The sequence below is a fragment of the Notechis scutatus genome, chromosome 1 (assembly GCF_049901735.1).
Source record: "Notechis scutatus isolate UNSWTSFEM ecotype Mainland chromosome 1, rNotScu1.2, whole genome shotgun sequence".
In the NCBI taxonomy this organism is placed as follows: domain Eukaryota; kingdom Metazoa; phylum Chordata; class Lepidosauria; order Squamata; family Elapidae; genus Notechis; species Notechis scutatus.
In genome coordinates, this window is record NC_142009.1 from 17,880,827 (window position 1) to 17,893,740 (window position 12,914).

General features: G+C 40.7%; 1 protein-coding gene across 2 annotated transcripts in view; it reads right to left on the reverse strand.

The window, feature by feature from the left end:
• LAT2 (linker for activation of T cells family member 2) overlaps positions 1-10,039 on the reverse strand; it is a 29,147-nt gene extending 19,108 nt beyond the window's left edge. The window contains exons 1-4 of one of the 2 annotated variants that reach the window (XM_087944513.1): positions 9,901-10,014; positions 8,414-8,452; positions 2,178-2,290; positions 1,161-1,203 (exon numbers count right to left, since the gene is read on the reverse strand). In XM_087944513.1, coding sequence (XP_087800639.1) covers positions 1,161-1,203; positions 2,178-2,265 — 131 coding nt within the window. In that variant the 5' untranslated portion in view covers positions 2,266-2,290; positions 8,414-8,452; positions 9,901-10,014. Of the gene's footprint in view, positions 1-1,160; positions 1,204-2,177; positions 2,291-8,413; positions 8,453-9,900 lie in introns of both variants that reach the window. The other variant, XM_087944449.1, reaches the window with a different exon arrangement.
• Between the last annotated feature and the right edge of the window lie 2,875 nt (positions 10,040-12,914).

The following is a 12,914-nucleotide window of genomic DNA, read 5'->3' on the forward strand; positions in this document are numbered from 1 at the left end:
CTTTCTAATCTTCTAACTGTAGCTGTAAAATTTGACCTCCTGCACTTGGGCCATATACTATCAGCAAGAGGTATAGAATAATGGAGTTCTTAGTGTTTGCTGAGCTTGTTTGCTTGAAGACATCTCAGTACCTAACTAGGTAACATCATCAGTGTAAGTGAGTGTTGGGTTTCTTTATATCCAGTAGTTTACCCTGCCATTTAGGTGAGAGTATGGTTTCCTCCTAGATGGTTCATTCATCATCTTGTTTTCTGCCTGTTTCTCTGGTATTAATCCCTGCTTAGTGAAGAGAGATGTTCTAATCTTTTTGCTTCCTTCCTGGTTTTTTTGTTGCCTCTTTTGAATGGTGTGTAAATGTGTTGTTTTTTTCTTTCTGTGTGGCCACTGATAGCTGATTTGTCCGAATGCCGAGTTTTCCAGTACAAGCTAGTCCTCAACTTACTGTACAATCAGAATTTATGTTGCTAAGCAAGACACTTGTTAAATTAGTTTTATCCCATTTTATAACCATTCTTGCCACAGTTGTTAAGTGAATCACTGTTAAATTAGCAACATAGTTGTTAAGTGGGTCTGGATTTCCCATTGACTTTGCTTGTCAGAAGGTGATCGCATGATCCCTGGACACTGCAACTCTCATAAATACATGCCATTTGCCAAGCGTCCAAACTTTGATCACCTGACCATGGGATATTTCAGCAGTCATAAGTGTAAAAACAGTCATAAGCTACTTTTTTCAATACCGTTGTAACTTGACTAAGTGAATGGATATAAGTTGAGGATGTGTACTTTTGTATCTGGCTACGTCTAAGATGCCAATAGTTTCCCAATAGAACTTCTGGTTGACTCTCTCCATATGTTGTGAGATGGAGTTATTATCATGTCTTCTGATGGCTGGTTGGTGTTCATGGATATGCTTTGCACTGTTGTTTTTTTATTGGTCTCTTATTGATGAATGTATCTTTTCTTTTTTGTACACTGAGAGCATTTGCACCAAGACAAATTCCTTGTGTGTCCAACCACATTTGGCCAATAAAGAATTCTATTCTATTCTATTCTATATTAAAGTGTTGAGTACCCCCAAAGCTCTACCTGCTTTGTGATTCATCTCATTCCATTGGGACTGCAATCCAGGAAGGACACAGAAAAAGATTCCTACTTACTGAGTTCTCTGGTTGTCCACATTTGCCTTCTCCTGTTTACTCCCTGAAGATGGAGAAGAAGAAAAATCAGGAGAGAGTTTTAAGAGTTAAATGTAATTATAAGGGGAGAAAAAACAGCAATAACCACTAAAAAAGTAATAGGGGGATATGAAAAAGGAAGAGTAATTCAATTCAAGTATATTTACAGAGTTGGGAGCTGGAGGAGATCGTCATACCATTTTATAGATGGGCGAAACGTTGCTTGAACATCCGTGCTTTTGTAACACGGCTTTGTGAACATATGCACAGAAATTTGAATTCTTACCCCCTGCTTTGTCTTCATACGAGATTACTGTGATCTCTACTATGGATAAGAGATTGGTTGCAATTTATTATTATTATTATTCCCTATGAACAAATATTTGGGCGGCGCGGTGGGTCAGCAGTTAAAGACAATGGGCTTGTCCGCTGGAAAGCCAGCAGTCCATGTTTGAGACCTGGGCTCCATGTGATAGGGTGAGCTCCCATTCTCACCCTCAGCTCCTGCCAATCTAGCAGTTTGAAAGCATGCAAATACAAATAGATAAATAGGTAACACTATGGCGGGAAGGTAACAGTGCTCCATAACGTCATGTTGGCCACATGATTGCAGAAATGTCTTTGGACAGCACTGGCTCAATGGCCTTGAAACTGAGATGAGCAGCGCCCCCTATAGTTGGCAATGACTAGCGGAGTAAAATTTGCAGGGACTCCTTTACTTTACTTTTATGAACAAATACATGGCATTTGAGCTATCGAATCAGAGGTGGTATTCAGCAGGTTCTGACCAGTTCTGGAGAACCAGTAGCGGAAATTTTGAGTAGTTCAGAGAACCAGCAAATACCACCTCTGACTGGAGACTTTACAGTATCCTTCCCCTGCCACGCCCACCAAGCCACGCCCACAGAACCAGTAGTAAAAAATTTTTTGAATCCCACCACTGCATCAAATTATGTTTTATCTGGGTTTCAGATCTCAGCTAATCAAAGAAGACCTTACCAGTCTGTTGGCATTTCATGCACATGCTGATAAGGGCCCCCAGAATCATCAAGGAGAAGGCACCCCAAATCAGCTCCACTTGACCCATAGCTTGGTGTTACTGTAGTTCCAGCCTTAAAAAGACAAAAGTAACATAGATTAGACAAGGAAGGTAAGGAACACTGTTGAGGTAATTCCCTGTTAGGAGAATGAGCGCATACAGGGAGACATATAGAGAGTAGTGTTTGAATAATACACACACAGCACACAGATACACTGTACAGTAAATGTAGGTTTTTACTTCCAGAAAGGTTTAAGCAAAGTCCAAAATAAGCAGTCCAAAGTCATTCACAGGCAAATCAGTCAGTTTTTCAATCCAGGGATAATCCAAATATCAAATTCCAGTGTCAAAAACAGTTCAGTATCAGACTTACATTAAATCCAGTAATATCAGTCAATTAGAAGAAATGGAGCAACGGCAATACTTTCCAACAGAAGGAAACAGAGATACACTCACACTCTCTTCTGAGACTCAGACTAAACAACCTAGGTTTCTGGCTCCATCTTATGGCTGTTTGAGAAACCACACCCAATTGCAGTTTTTGCAATCTCTTAAAGACATAGTACTAAAATGTCTATCCTGGCTTATATATTTCTAAACCAAATACCTGTTAGGTGACTTATATTCCTAACAAACACAATCTTTAATCACTTTGTAGTACAGGAGCCTTAATTCAAAAATAGGGGAAGAATCAGCAGATATGGTGAGGGAGTAACTCTAGCTCTTTCCTTATATGTTTATTGCTAGATTTATATCTTGTCTTTCCTCTGGAGCTCAACAGGTTATACATAGAATATCCTTCCCCCAGGTTCCTTCCAGATGCAATTCAAAGTACTAGTTGTCACCTTTGATGCCATGCATAGATTTGGGGATGGGGCATTGGCAAGATGGAAAGCAATCAGAGAGTGGTCTGATCATAACAAAGGACTGAAGATAACGTTCTTCCACAGAACATGTTGCAAGTGCTCCGATCAAAACCAGATCTAATGTTTCATCTGAGTATGTATCAAGTCTTGGATGACTTGGATCAAGTCTATGATTGTCACAGTGTCCATGAACTTCTCAGAGTCCCAGACTCTGTTTTCTGGGGCAGACTGAAGTCACAAAGAATTATAAGTGTTGGTGATTCCACTCTCAACCCTGCCACAAAATCAAGTAGAGGTGTCACTGCACAATGGGAGGCTGGTACAGCAGCAACAAACCCAACTGCTATCTAAAGTCCAACTTCAGCTAAGAAGACTTAGCATCTGGCTACCTGTAATATAGGACCTCTGAAACAGAGGTGGTATTCAGCAGGTTCTGACCAGTTCTGGAGAACTGGTAGCGGAAATTTGGAGTAGTTCGGAGAACCGGCAAATACCACCTCTGATTGGCCCCGCCCCCATCTATTCTCTGCCTCCCAAGTCCCAGCTGATCGGCTGGGTCTTCTTTTGTTGCCCTGCACAGGAGAACGGATTTGGAAAGCAGGTTAGTGGGGTGGGGAGGGAATGGGGATTTTGCAGTAACCTTCTCCCAGGAGTGGGGAAGGAATGGAGATTTTACAGTGTTCTTCCTCTGCCATGCCCACCAAGCCCACCAACCCACACCATTCCCACCAAGCCATGCCCACAGAAACAGTAGTAAAATTTTTTGAATCCCACCACTGCTCTGAAAGCTGTTAAGGCTTTCCATTCAAATCTTTTGGCCACAATAAATGGAGCATATGCTATCCCCACCTCCCATTCCCTGATGATATCAATCTGAAACTCAGATAGACTAACCTAAAGAGGGAAACCCTTTTCTCTGACCCCCTCAGGTTTTTTACATGAAGGATGAAGGAGAAGTTGTAGCTCTGCTTGCTGTAGATCAGGGGTGTCAAACTCACGTCGTCACGGCGGCATCATGTGACGTAATGGGACTTTTTCCCCCTTCGCTAAATTGGGTGGGTGCAGGCCCAGCCCGTGACGCATCCAGCCCGCTGGCTGCGAGTTTGACATCCCTGCTGTAGATAAAGGAGATTATGTTTTTTTCTCTCCAAACTTTGCTTTTGACCAGATGTTGGGTGAGAGGTTTCTTTATAAAATTGGTCCAGAGGTCAAATTGGAGCCCAGCAACAGCTGTACTTGAGTTTCTAGATCTTATAAATAGCCTGGTGCTGAACCTCTAGTGTTAGAAGATTTCAATGGCTATGTCCTTGGTATGGAATCTGGGTAGGTTCATGATTTTATGGCCTCCATGGACTTGTTTCAGGCAGTATTGTACCCTTGGTATAAAGGCACACAGATCTGGCTTTCATCTGAGAGAAGACGGTAGGTGATGTGAAGATGGACATTGTGTTCACTCCTTTATCATGGTCAGATCACTTGCTGGTCAGCATATTTGACATCTGCAGGAATGGGAATCATTAGGATATTCTCCCCAGCATAATTGCTCCTTTGAGTTTTTGGGTGATTGGGCAGGCACTGTCACCATTTATCTTATCGGAGGCCACAAGGACATTGAATGAGATGATTCTCAAATGCTTGACCTCTGGCTGCCTGGTTTATGAAGAAACTCCATTCTATGAAGAGTGACAGAAGAGTCTTTTAGATCAATAATGGTAGAAACTGAAAAAAGGATGTGACTGAACTCAACTATACGTCAATGTTTAAGAAACTATGGTGGTAAAAAAGAGGGAAGTGGGATTACTTCTCCACTTGTATTACTTTCCCAAGTTCATTTGAGGGAAGTTTAAAATCTCTGCTTTTCTATTGTAAACCATTTGGAATATTTTTGATTGGGCAATGTATGCATTAGTGCAATAACTAAATAAATATTATTCTATATTGTGCTTAAATGTTATATTGGTTTTGTGAAGCTAAAGGATGTATGATATGAGATACTGTAGTTATGTAATGATAGTAAATATTAAAACTAATTGGGATAACGGAAGTACAAATTATGCTTCAGTGCCAAATTAAAGCTATTATGGACATTGTGGGAAATTAAAATAAGCCAAACTAACTGGACAATTAGAGAGGGAAAATCCAATAGATCTGGAAGGCTGAGGAAAGAAGCAATCAAGTTAGTCTGTTGCGAAGGGTCATGCAAATCTTTGATAAATGCTGATTTGAATCAGTTTTCCAAAGTGAACAGGTGAACTGAATTGAATACATTCAGATTGATGACAGTCCCGATTGTTTAGAAAATCCATCTTCCCACTTATCCCAGTCTAATTATTTAATTTGGTACAGAATGAGCCGCTAAAACAGGATTTTAAAATTTGTTTATCAATTCTCAAGTTTTCTACCTAGGAGCCCATCAAATATTTGGGGTGAATTCCCAGGATTCTTAATAAGTCTACACATTAAGAATGTGCCCAGGTTGATTTAGTTTGATATTATTGATGCTGACTGACAACACTTTCAGAGGTTTTAAGCAGGAGGTTTTCAGCCATATTTAGATATGGAAACTTCTGCAGTCAACATTCATGCTTTACAAATGATCTATAGCTTCTGCCCAGCATCTCAAGGGAAACAAAGGGAGTCGGAAACAAAGAATCATACCCAGTGAGGAAGAAAATCTAGGGACTTTGGTCTGGAAATTGTGCAACTCATGATCAGGGTGGGCAACTAGAAACCGTTCCCATTGCAAATAAAGACAACCAGCCCAATCATTGTGGTTTTTTGGAGGCGGGCAACTGCAGACATTTGTCCAGGTAGTTGCCAGGAGTCAACAATGATTCAAAGGAAACCTGTCCCCCAAATTCCCACAGCCCATCCAAAGTAAAGTTCAGTATTTAAATTATGATCAGATTGATCAATTTTTCTCTTGCAAGATCATTTTAAAAAGCAGTTAAATATAGGCTTAAAAATTATTCAAAGGTTTGGGGATTTTCTCACAGACCTCTTTACTGGATTATAGATTATAGAGCTGTGGTGGTGCAGTGGTTAGAATGCAGTATTGCAGGCTAATTTTATTGACTGCCAGCAGTTCAGCAGTTCGAGTCTCACCAGCTCAAGGTTGACTCAGCCTTCCATCCTTCTGAGGTGGGTAAAATGAAGATGCAGACTGTTGGGGACAATAGGCTGATTCTGTAAACTACTTAGAGGGCTGAAAGCACTGTGAAACAGTATATAAGTCTAAGTCCTACGTGCTATTTCAAAGGAGAAAAAAGGAATGGAGAAAACAACTATTCCAGCATGGAATAAAGTGAGAAGATGCTGTTGATTAACTAAGCCATTGATTGTTGGTGTATTCAATTATTTGCATGTAAAAGATCGAGGTGTAGCATCAAGCTAGAAACTGGGAAATCATGATTTCTAGTTCTGTCCTAGGCACAAAGCCATTGTCAACTCATAAAACATTCCTATGTCTGTTTTAGTAGTTGCCATAAAAGGGGTGGCGGGGGGAGGAGGAAGGAAATCTGGAAGAGCAGTTGAAAGCGAAAGTACATTCCAACTCTTATCTTTAAAAGATGGTAACTAAAATACCAGAGTTTTTGCCCACGAATATATTTAATTGGAGAATGTGAATGATGACACCCAGCCTGTGAATGTGCTCAATTGGAGAATCTGATTTATGACACCACTCGGGGGGAGGGGGGAAACAGGGTCACAGGTGACTGTAAATTACGTATGCCAGAGTTGGCTTCATTCAGGGCAGTGCCAGTATGTCGCTTCTAAAAAATCCTTTGAAGTTTTTTGAAGTTTGGCTCAATAATCATGATTTAATTAGAGTGATTGCTGGAATCCTGATAACCATCTGGATGACTTTGGACCAGTGGACATCTCTTGGCCCTTGGAAGAAGGAAGCAAGGACGAAGGACAAGGGAGCTTTCTCTGCCATTAACTCTGCCCTAATACATGTTGTCCCAGAGGTAGGATTCAAATAATTTAACAACCGGTTCTCCCAGGGTCGGGTGGCTGTTGTGGGAGGCGTGGCCCATCCCTGTCCTCCAGCTCCACTGCACATGTGGGATGAGTCTCCTGCGATGGCCAACCTGACCCTGGGTGAACCAGTTGTTAAATTACCCCCTGCCCCAGCTATCAAAATGGATTCTGGGCACTGCACTGCAATGAAGAAACGGGAAACAGAGTGGCCGGTACAAGGGAAGGAGGAGCAGGGAGAAGAAAGAGAGAATAGCAGCTTTTTCCTCCCCTCATGCTGGCCGCTCTGTTGCCTGTTTCTCCATTGCAGCACAACGTAATGACCAGGATCCACTTTGATAGCAGGGGGTGAGTAATTTAACAACTGGTTCTCCCAAACCGGTGCAATCCGGCTGCATCCCACCACTGTGTTGCCTTTAGAATTGAGGCTGGTCCCCACTCTTCTGGCCTCCCAGAAGAGCATGAAGACCTGGCTTCACACAGGATCCATGAATGATATGCAACCTTGGAGATGATTGGTAGGTTGAGGGCACTCCCTCTGCTTTTTTAACTCTGTTTTTTTAACTGTATCTTTTAAATATAGATTTATGGCTTTTATCTGTATATTGCCCAGAGTCAGATAGTGAGATGGGCAGTGTATAAATCGAAAATCCTGTCAAGTCCTTCTCCAGCAATCTTCAGGAGTCAATACTGACTCAACGATGCATGCAAAAATTTATGCAGTGACTGCCACGGAGACCATGTATCAATTCTGTTTTACTGCTCTAGTGTTTTCAGTTTCACAAATTTATCAGAAAAAGCAGGTGATAATTGTTATTCCTTCAGAACCAAAATTGTAATCCAATTTCTGTTCTAGATCTCCAAAATAATAATTTTAGGCCTTAATGTGAATGGTGGAGATGCCTAGGAAAGGGAGACGTTTTTGACATCCTGCCAGCAAGTGGTTTTTAACTGAAGTGCAAGAGATCCTATCTGTGTCTCCCATTAATAATGAACAACAATTTTTGACAGACCAGAACTTTTTATATTAAATTCACGTACTTTATTGGAAAAATTAATATAAAGCCTGGTGTGGATGGGTGTCTACAACCATGTTTGTGTTTATATATATATATATATACCAAAATATTACATCTCTAATTTAATATTTTCCAATAAATGAAGCCACTACCAGCTATCAAGAGTTGTTTATTGTGATGGCTATGAAAACAAGAATAAAGTAAAAAGGCTGAGAAATAGCAGCATGACTAATTTTCACTGCTAATGGAGCCATGGTTTTAAAATTGTTTTATTTTTGGTGATTGAGAGCTAGAAAGAAGCTCTATCATAGCCATAAGTGAAGCACATACCAATTATTTGATGGCAGGCCAGAAGTCCAAGCAGACCATCTATGTAAAATTTAAAACAAGAGATCAATAAGATGTCCCATCACCCATTTTTGGCAATTTCTTACTTTGCAGAACTACAATTCAGGTACAGAAAGATCCCTGACATGTTGATCTACTCCTGAAAAAAAAAAAAAAGATTTCTTCAAAAAAGAATTGCAGGGTCCTCTTCTTGGACAGAGGGTTGGACTAGATGATCTACAAAGTCCCTTCCAACTCTGTTAATCTGATTGCCAATTCTCCTACAGCCACCAATCCTACCTGCTTCTCATTAAAAATATTTTTTTTTAAAGTGTGATGCCTTTTTGGCAGAGTTAGCATGTGCCGACTGCAAAACTAACAAGGCAGTCAGTGGAAACAGAAGGCAACTTACCCAAAAATTGAAAAAGAGGATATAATATTAAGGGGGGAAAAATTCGCTCCCAATGTGACAGATCAGTTGTTCCTAATGGAAATACCGTTATATATGGCAGTGTTACAAAACTTCATAGAATATAGCACCTTGCAGTTGGAGAGTTTGCGGATTAAAACAAAATGAGCAAATAAGATTTTACCCACACTAATTTGCATCATTGTGCACTGTTATGGACTATTCGTTGATAAAGAAGTTTGGTCTTCAAAGGAGCAACCAAGACAGACTGTAGAGTTGCAACCGTTCAGGTAAATAACTTGTGACAAATTGCACAAGCATAAAATACCACAAATGCATGTATGCATTTCACAGGTTCATCTTAATAGGACACTATAGCAGAAGGTTACAACCCAGAGATCTTGCCTTCAGCTCAAGCCCAGTTGCCTACTTCTTTGTTGCATATTGTAAGAAAGCTGGGTTAGTCTGACAGCCAAGAATCAGGAATGTGGGTAGCTTTTCAGATTAACAAGTTACTAAAAGGCATTAAGGTCTTGTGAGCTCTCTTCATCAGATGCCTAAAATGTGTTAATCTGAACAGCTGTTATCAGATCCTTTTAGTACTCACGAGGTTCTCTTCCCTTGCTTGATTTTTTGACTTAAAGATATTTTTAATGCGAGAAATGGAAAGAGAGCCTACTGAGAAACAAGGAATGGCCTCTACCATTTAAATATGAAAATACAAATAAGCAGATTGTAGCCTATCACTTTCTTAAGAAATTTGCCCATCTGCTTAGAAAAAGTAAGAACAGCCGGACTACATTTAATTAAGCCAAATGAAAACATGTAAGTTTAATAAGAGTTCCACATTGTTACATAGACCTATACCAAGCGTCATGACATTTTCTTCGTTGTTTTTTTTTGTTATGTCTGTAATTTGAGGGATCACTTTTGTTCCCTGTTCAATTTTTACAAATGAAAAAAAGGAGTGATCTAGAGAGAAATTGAACTGAGTTACAGTCTATTCTGCCAGAAAGAAGTGGGCTAGCATAAAATCCAGAAGGCAAAAAATGGAGAATCAACAGAAGCTGGAATATCATACCTTGTAAAGTTTAGAGGTTTTCTAAGACGCAGAAGTTACCGATCCTTTACTCTCTGGCCATTTCTTACTCAGCGGTCTCACATTCAAAGCTGCATGTGGCTACTTGCTCTCTGCAACAGCGAGCTGGCCTCGAGCTTCCTGTTACCTGTGACTCACTCAACCCAACGTCTGTGGTTCCGGTTTGGATGAGGATTTTCTCACAAGGCAGAGGGTAAGAAAAAAGGAACATGACCTTGTCCTGACCAATTCTCACAGAGATTGGGTAGCTTAGCCCAAGTGATTGGGGAAGAATCAAGTTGGTGTGTTAATAAATGTAATGTGCAACTATTGTGGGTCATTAAGCTTCTAAAGCAGGGGTGCCAAAACTCAAGGCCCACGGGCCAATGCGGGCAACAGGGTGCTTAGATATGGCCTGCGGGGCTGCCCAGGAAACAGCAGATTGGCTCACGGTGCCTCTGCCAGCAAAAACAGAGCTCACAAGGGTTGCACGTGGTTCCTCGAGCTCCGTTTTGGCTGGCAGAGGATTGTAGGAGGCCTTCCCAGCCGAAAACAGAGCTCGGGAGCCTGTTTTTGCTGGCAGAGTGCTCGAGCCACCACAGGTGCCCCCCCCAACATGAATGATGTCATGCTGGCCATACCCCCCCTGCCTCCCCCCCCCCGAGATCAAACCCAACCCTGATGCGGCAATGACATCGAGTTTGACACCCCTGTTCTAAAGGAAGGGCCGAGTCAAAAGGTAATCATTCTTCAGGATTTAGGACTTCTTGTATTTATTTGCATTTCCCCCCCCAAGTTTCACGAAAAATACACCCAAACATAAACTCGCTAATAAATGGATTGCCCCAAAAAAAAAACATTACAGAAAGTAATTTTCTGTTAATTTTCTGCCACAAAACAAAAACTTTTGGCATCAAGAACTAAACAGAAAAGCTTTGTAGTCCTGAAGATGCAGTTTACAGTAAAAAGAAAATAGGTGACCATAATTAGCCACAACTGATGATGTCACTATGTTTGACTCAGGAAACCTATCTTGTGGTAGGCTGAGATGCTATCTCTACCTCCGTTCTGTTTCTAATCTGGGAACTTTATAATAAGATCTAATGTCACTCACGGCTATCAGGGAAGCACACATTTCATCCTTCTGCACGGTATTATTTATTTAGCATATGATGAGAACATGACAAAGCAAACATATATATAAGCAAAATTCACCCGTGTTCATAACATCCCTTACTTAAACTACATGTGCTCCCTGGGAGGTGCTAAATGGGCGAAAGTGATCAGATGCAGCCGTACTGCCCTTTTGGGCCTCGCGGCCATCACAAACAGAAAAGTATAAAATCTACATTGTATATGCCACCATTTGTCAGTAATGCTCCATTATGTTCTATATATCAGACAATCCGCCAATCTGTAAACAAAATACATGAAAACAAATTGGACATCAGCAATGGTTAATATTTAAAAAATAACGAATAGGGGGATTTTTCAGTTCTCCAGAAGATGCCACTGACAATCCTTGAGAAAATGAGAGACTGATTTCCACAATAGACTTAAAATTTCTCACAAAAATCAGAAGACTTTTAAGATATAGATGTTTGGTGCAAGAGTACGTACTTAATCTGTTTATAGACACTGTATCATCCACGTGCTCACCTTGTCATCCATTTTCCTCCTTAATCAGAATATATTCCAGGTACCTATTTTTCACACTTTACATAGTAATATTTTTCTATCAATATGACAAAATTTGTGTTTTTCTTACAGAAAAAGTTGTTAGGGAAAATGTATAAAATTATATATTAGGAACTGCCCCATACTGAATTTAACCACTGCATAATGGTCTCTCTCCTGCCCAAATCTGCTCCTTAACCATCCCACAACCATCAACATCTGTTGAGATTATCCTTCTGCCGTGGATGAAATAGAAATCTTGGAATGTTTTCTTGAAAAGTCCAGATTAATCCAACCCTTCATAGGTAGACTGGCTGGCTGTAATTCTGACCAGTGGTGCTTACGAATTTTTCGTGAAGGAGAACACTTAGGCAGGTATGAATACACCTGTAAGCCTGGCGATTGGGCACTGGTATGTTCAGAATGGACAACAGAACTGGGTTGCTCATGACAAGAGTTTTGCATTTTTTTAGCTCGCCCTTTCATATTGTATTTGGTTGAACTTTCACGATCCAGACTGGCACCGTAATAATTTGTTGTTTTCAGAACTGGGGGCATGCAAGTAGTCCTCGACTTACAACAGTTCATTTAATGACCTCTGAAGTTACCATGGCACTGACAAAAGGGACTTACGACCATTTCACACACTTACAACCATTGCAGCATCCCCATGGCCGCATGATCAGAATTCAGACGCTTGGCAACTGGTTCATATTTATGAAAATTGCAGTGTCCCAGGGTCATGGGATCACCTTTTGCGACTTTCTGATAAGCAAGTCAATTGGGGGGGTGGGGTGGGGTGGGGGAGCCAAATTCTGCAGTGATTCACTTAACAACTCTGGCAAGAAGGTCATAAAACAGGGCAAAATTCACTTAACTGCTTCACTGAGCAACAGAAGTTTTGGGCTCAATTGTGGTCGTAAGTCAAGGACTACCTGTATATGGTGGAACCATAGCAGATACAGCCATCAGTTTGATAGGATCCAAACAACTGCCCTGAAAATGTATATCAGGAAAAAAAGCCAAATAAAAACATAATCCTGTTTTCTCTCTGAACGGATTTTACTTTAAAACCTTGAATTAGTCTCATAATAAAAATAATCTGCTCCTTTCCCAATGTACAAAAGTAACATAGAGGACCAAGAAAGATACACATGTAAGGGGTGCAAGAGTGAATACTTCACAAAAATACCTTGAGCTCAGAAGCCAGCCATGGAACAACTGGCACCCTTATGCAACCTTCCCAACCACTCCACGTTACCCCAGTCTGAAAACTGAAGAAATCTGTTGGTAAAAGCTAGCTCTTCTGTCCCAAAATTGCCAACAAACTTCAACACAGA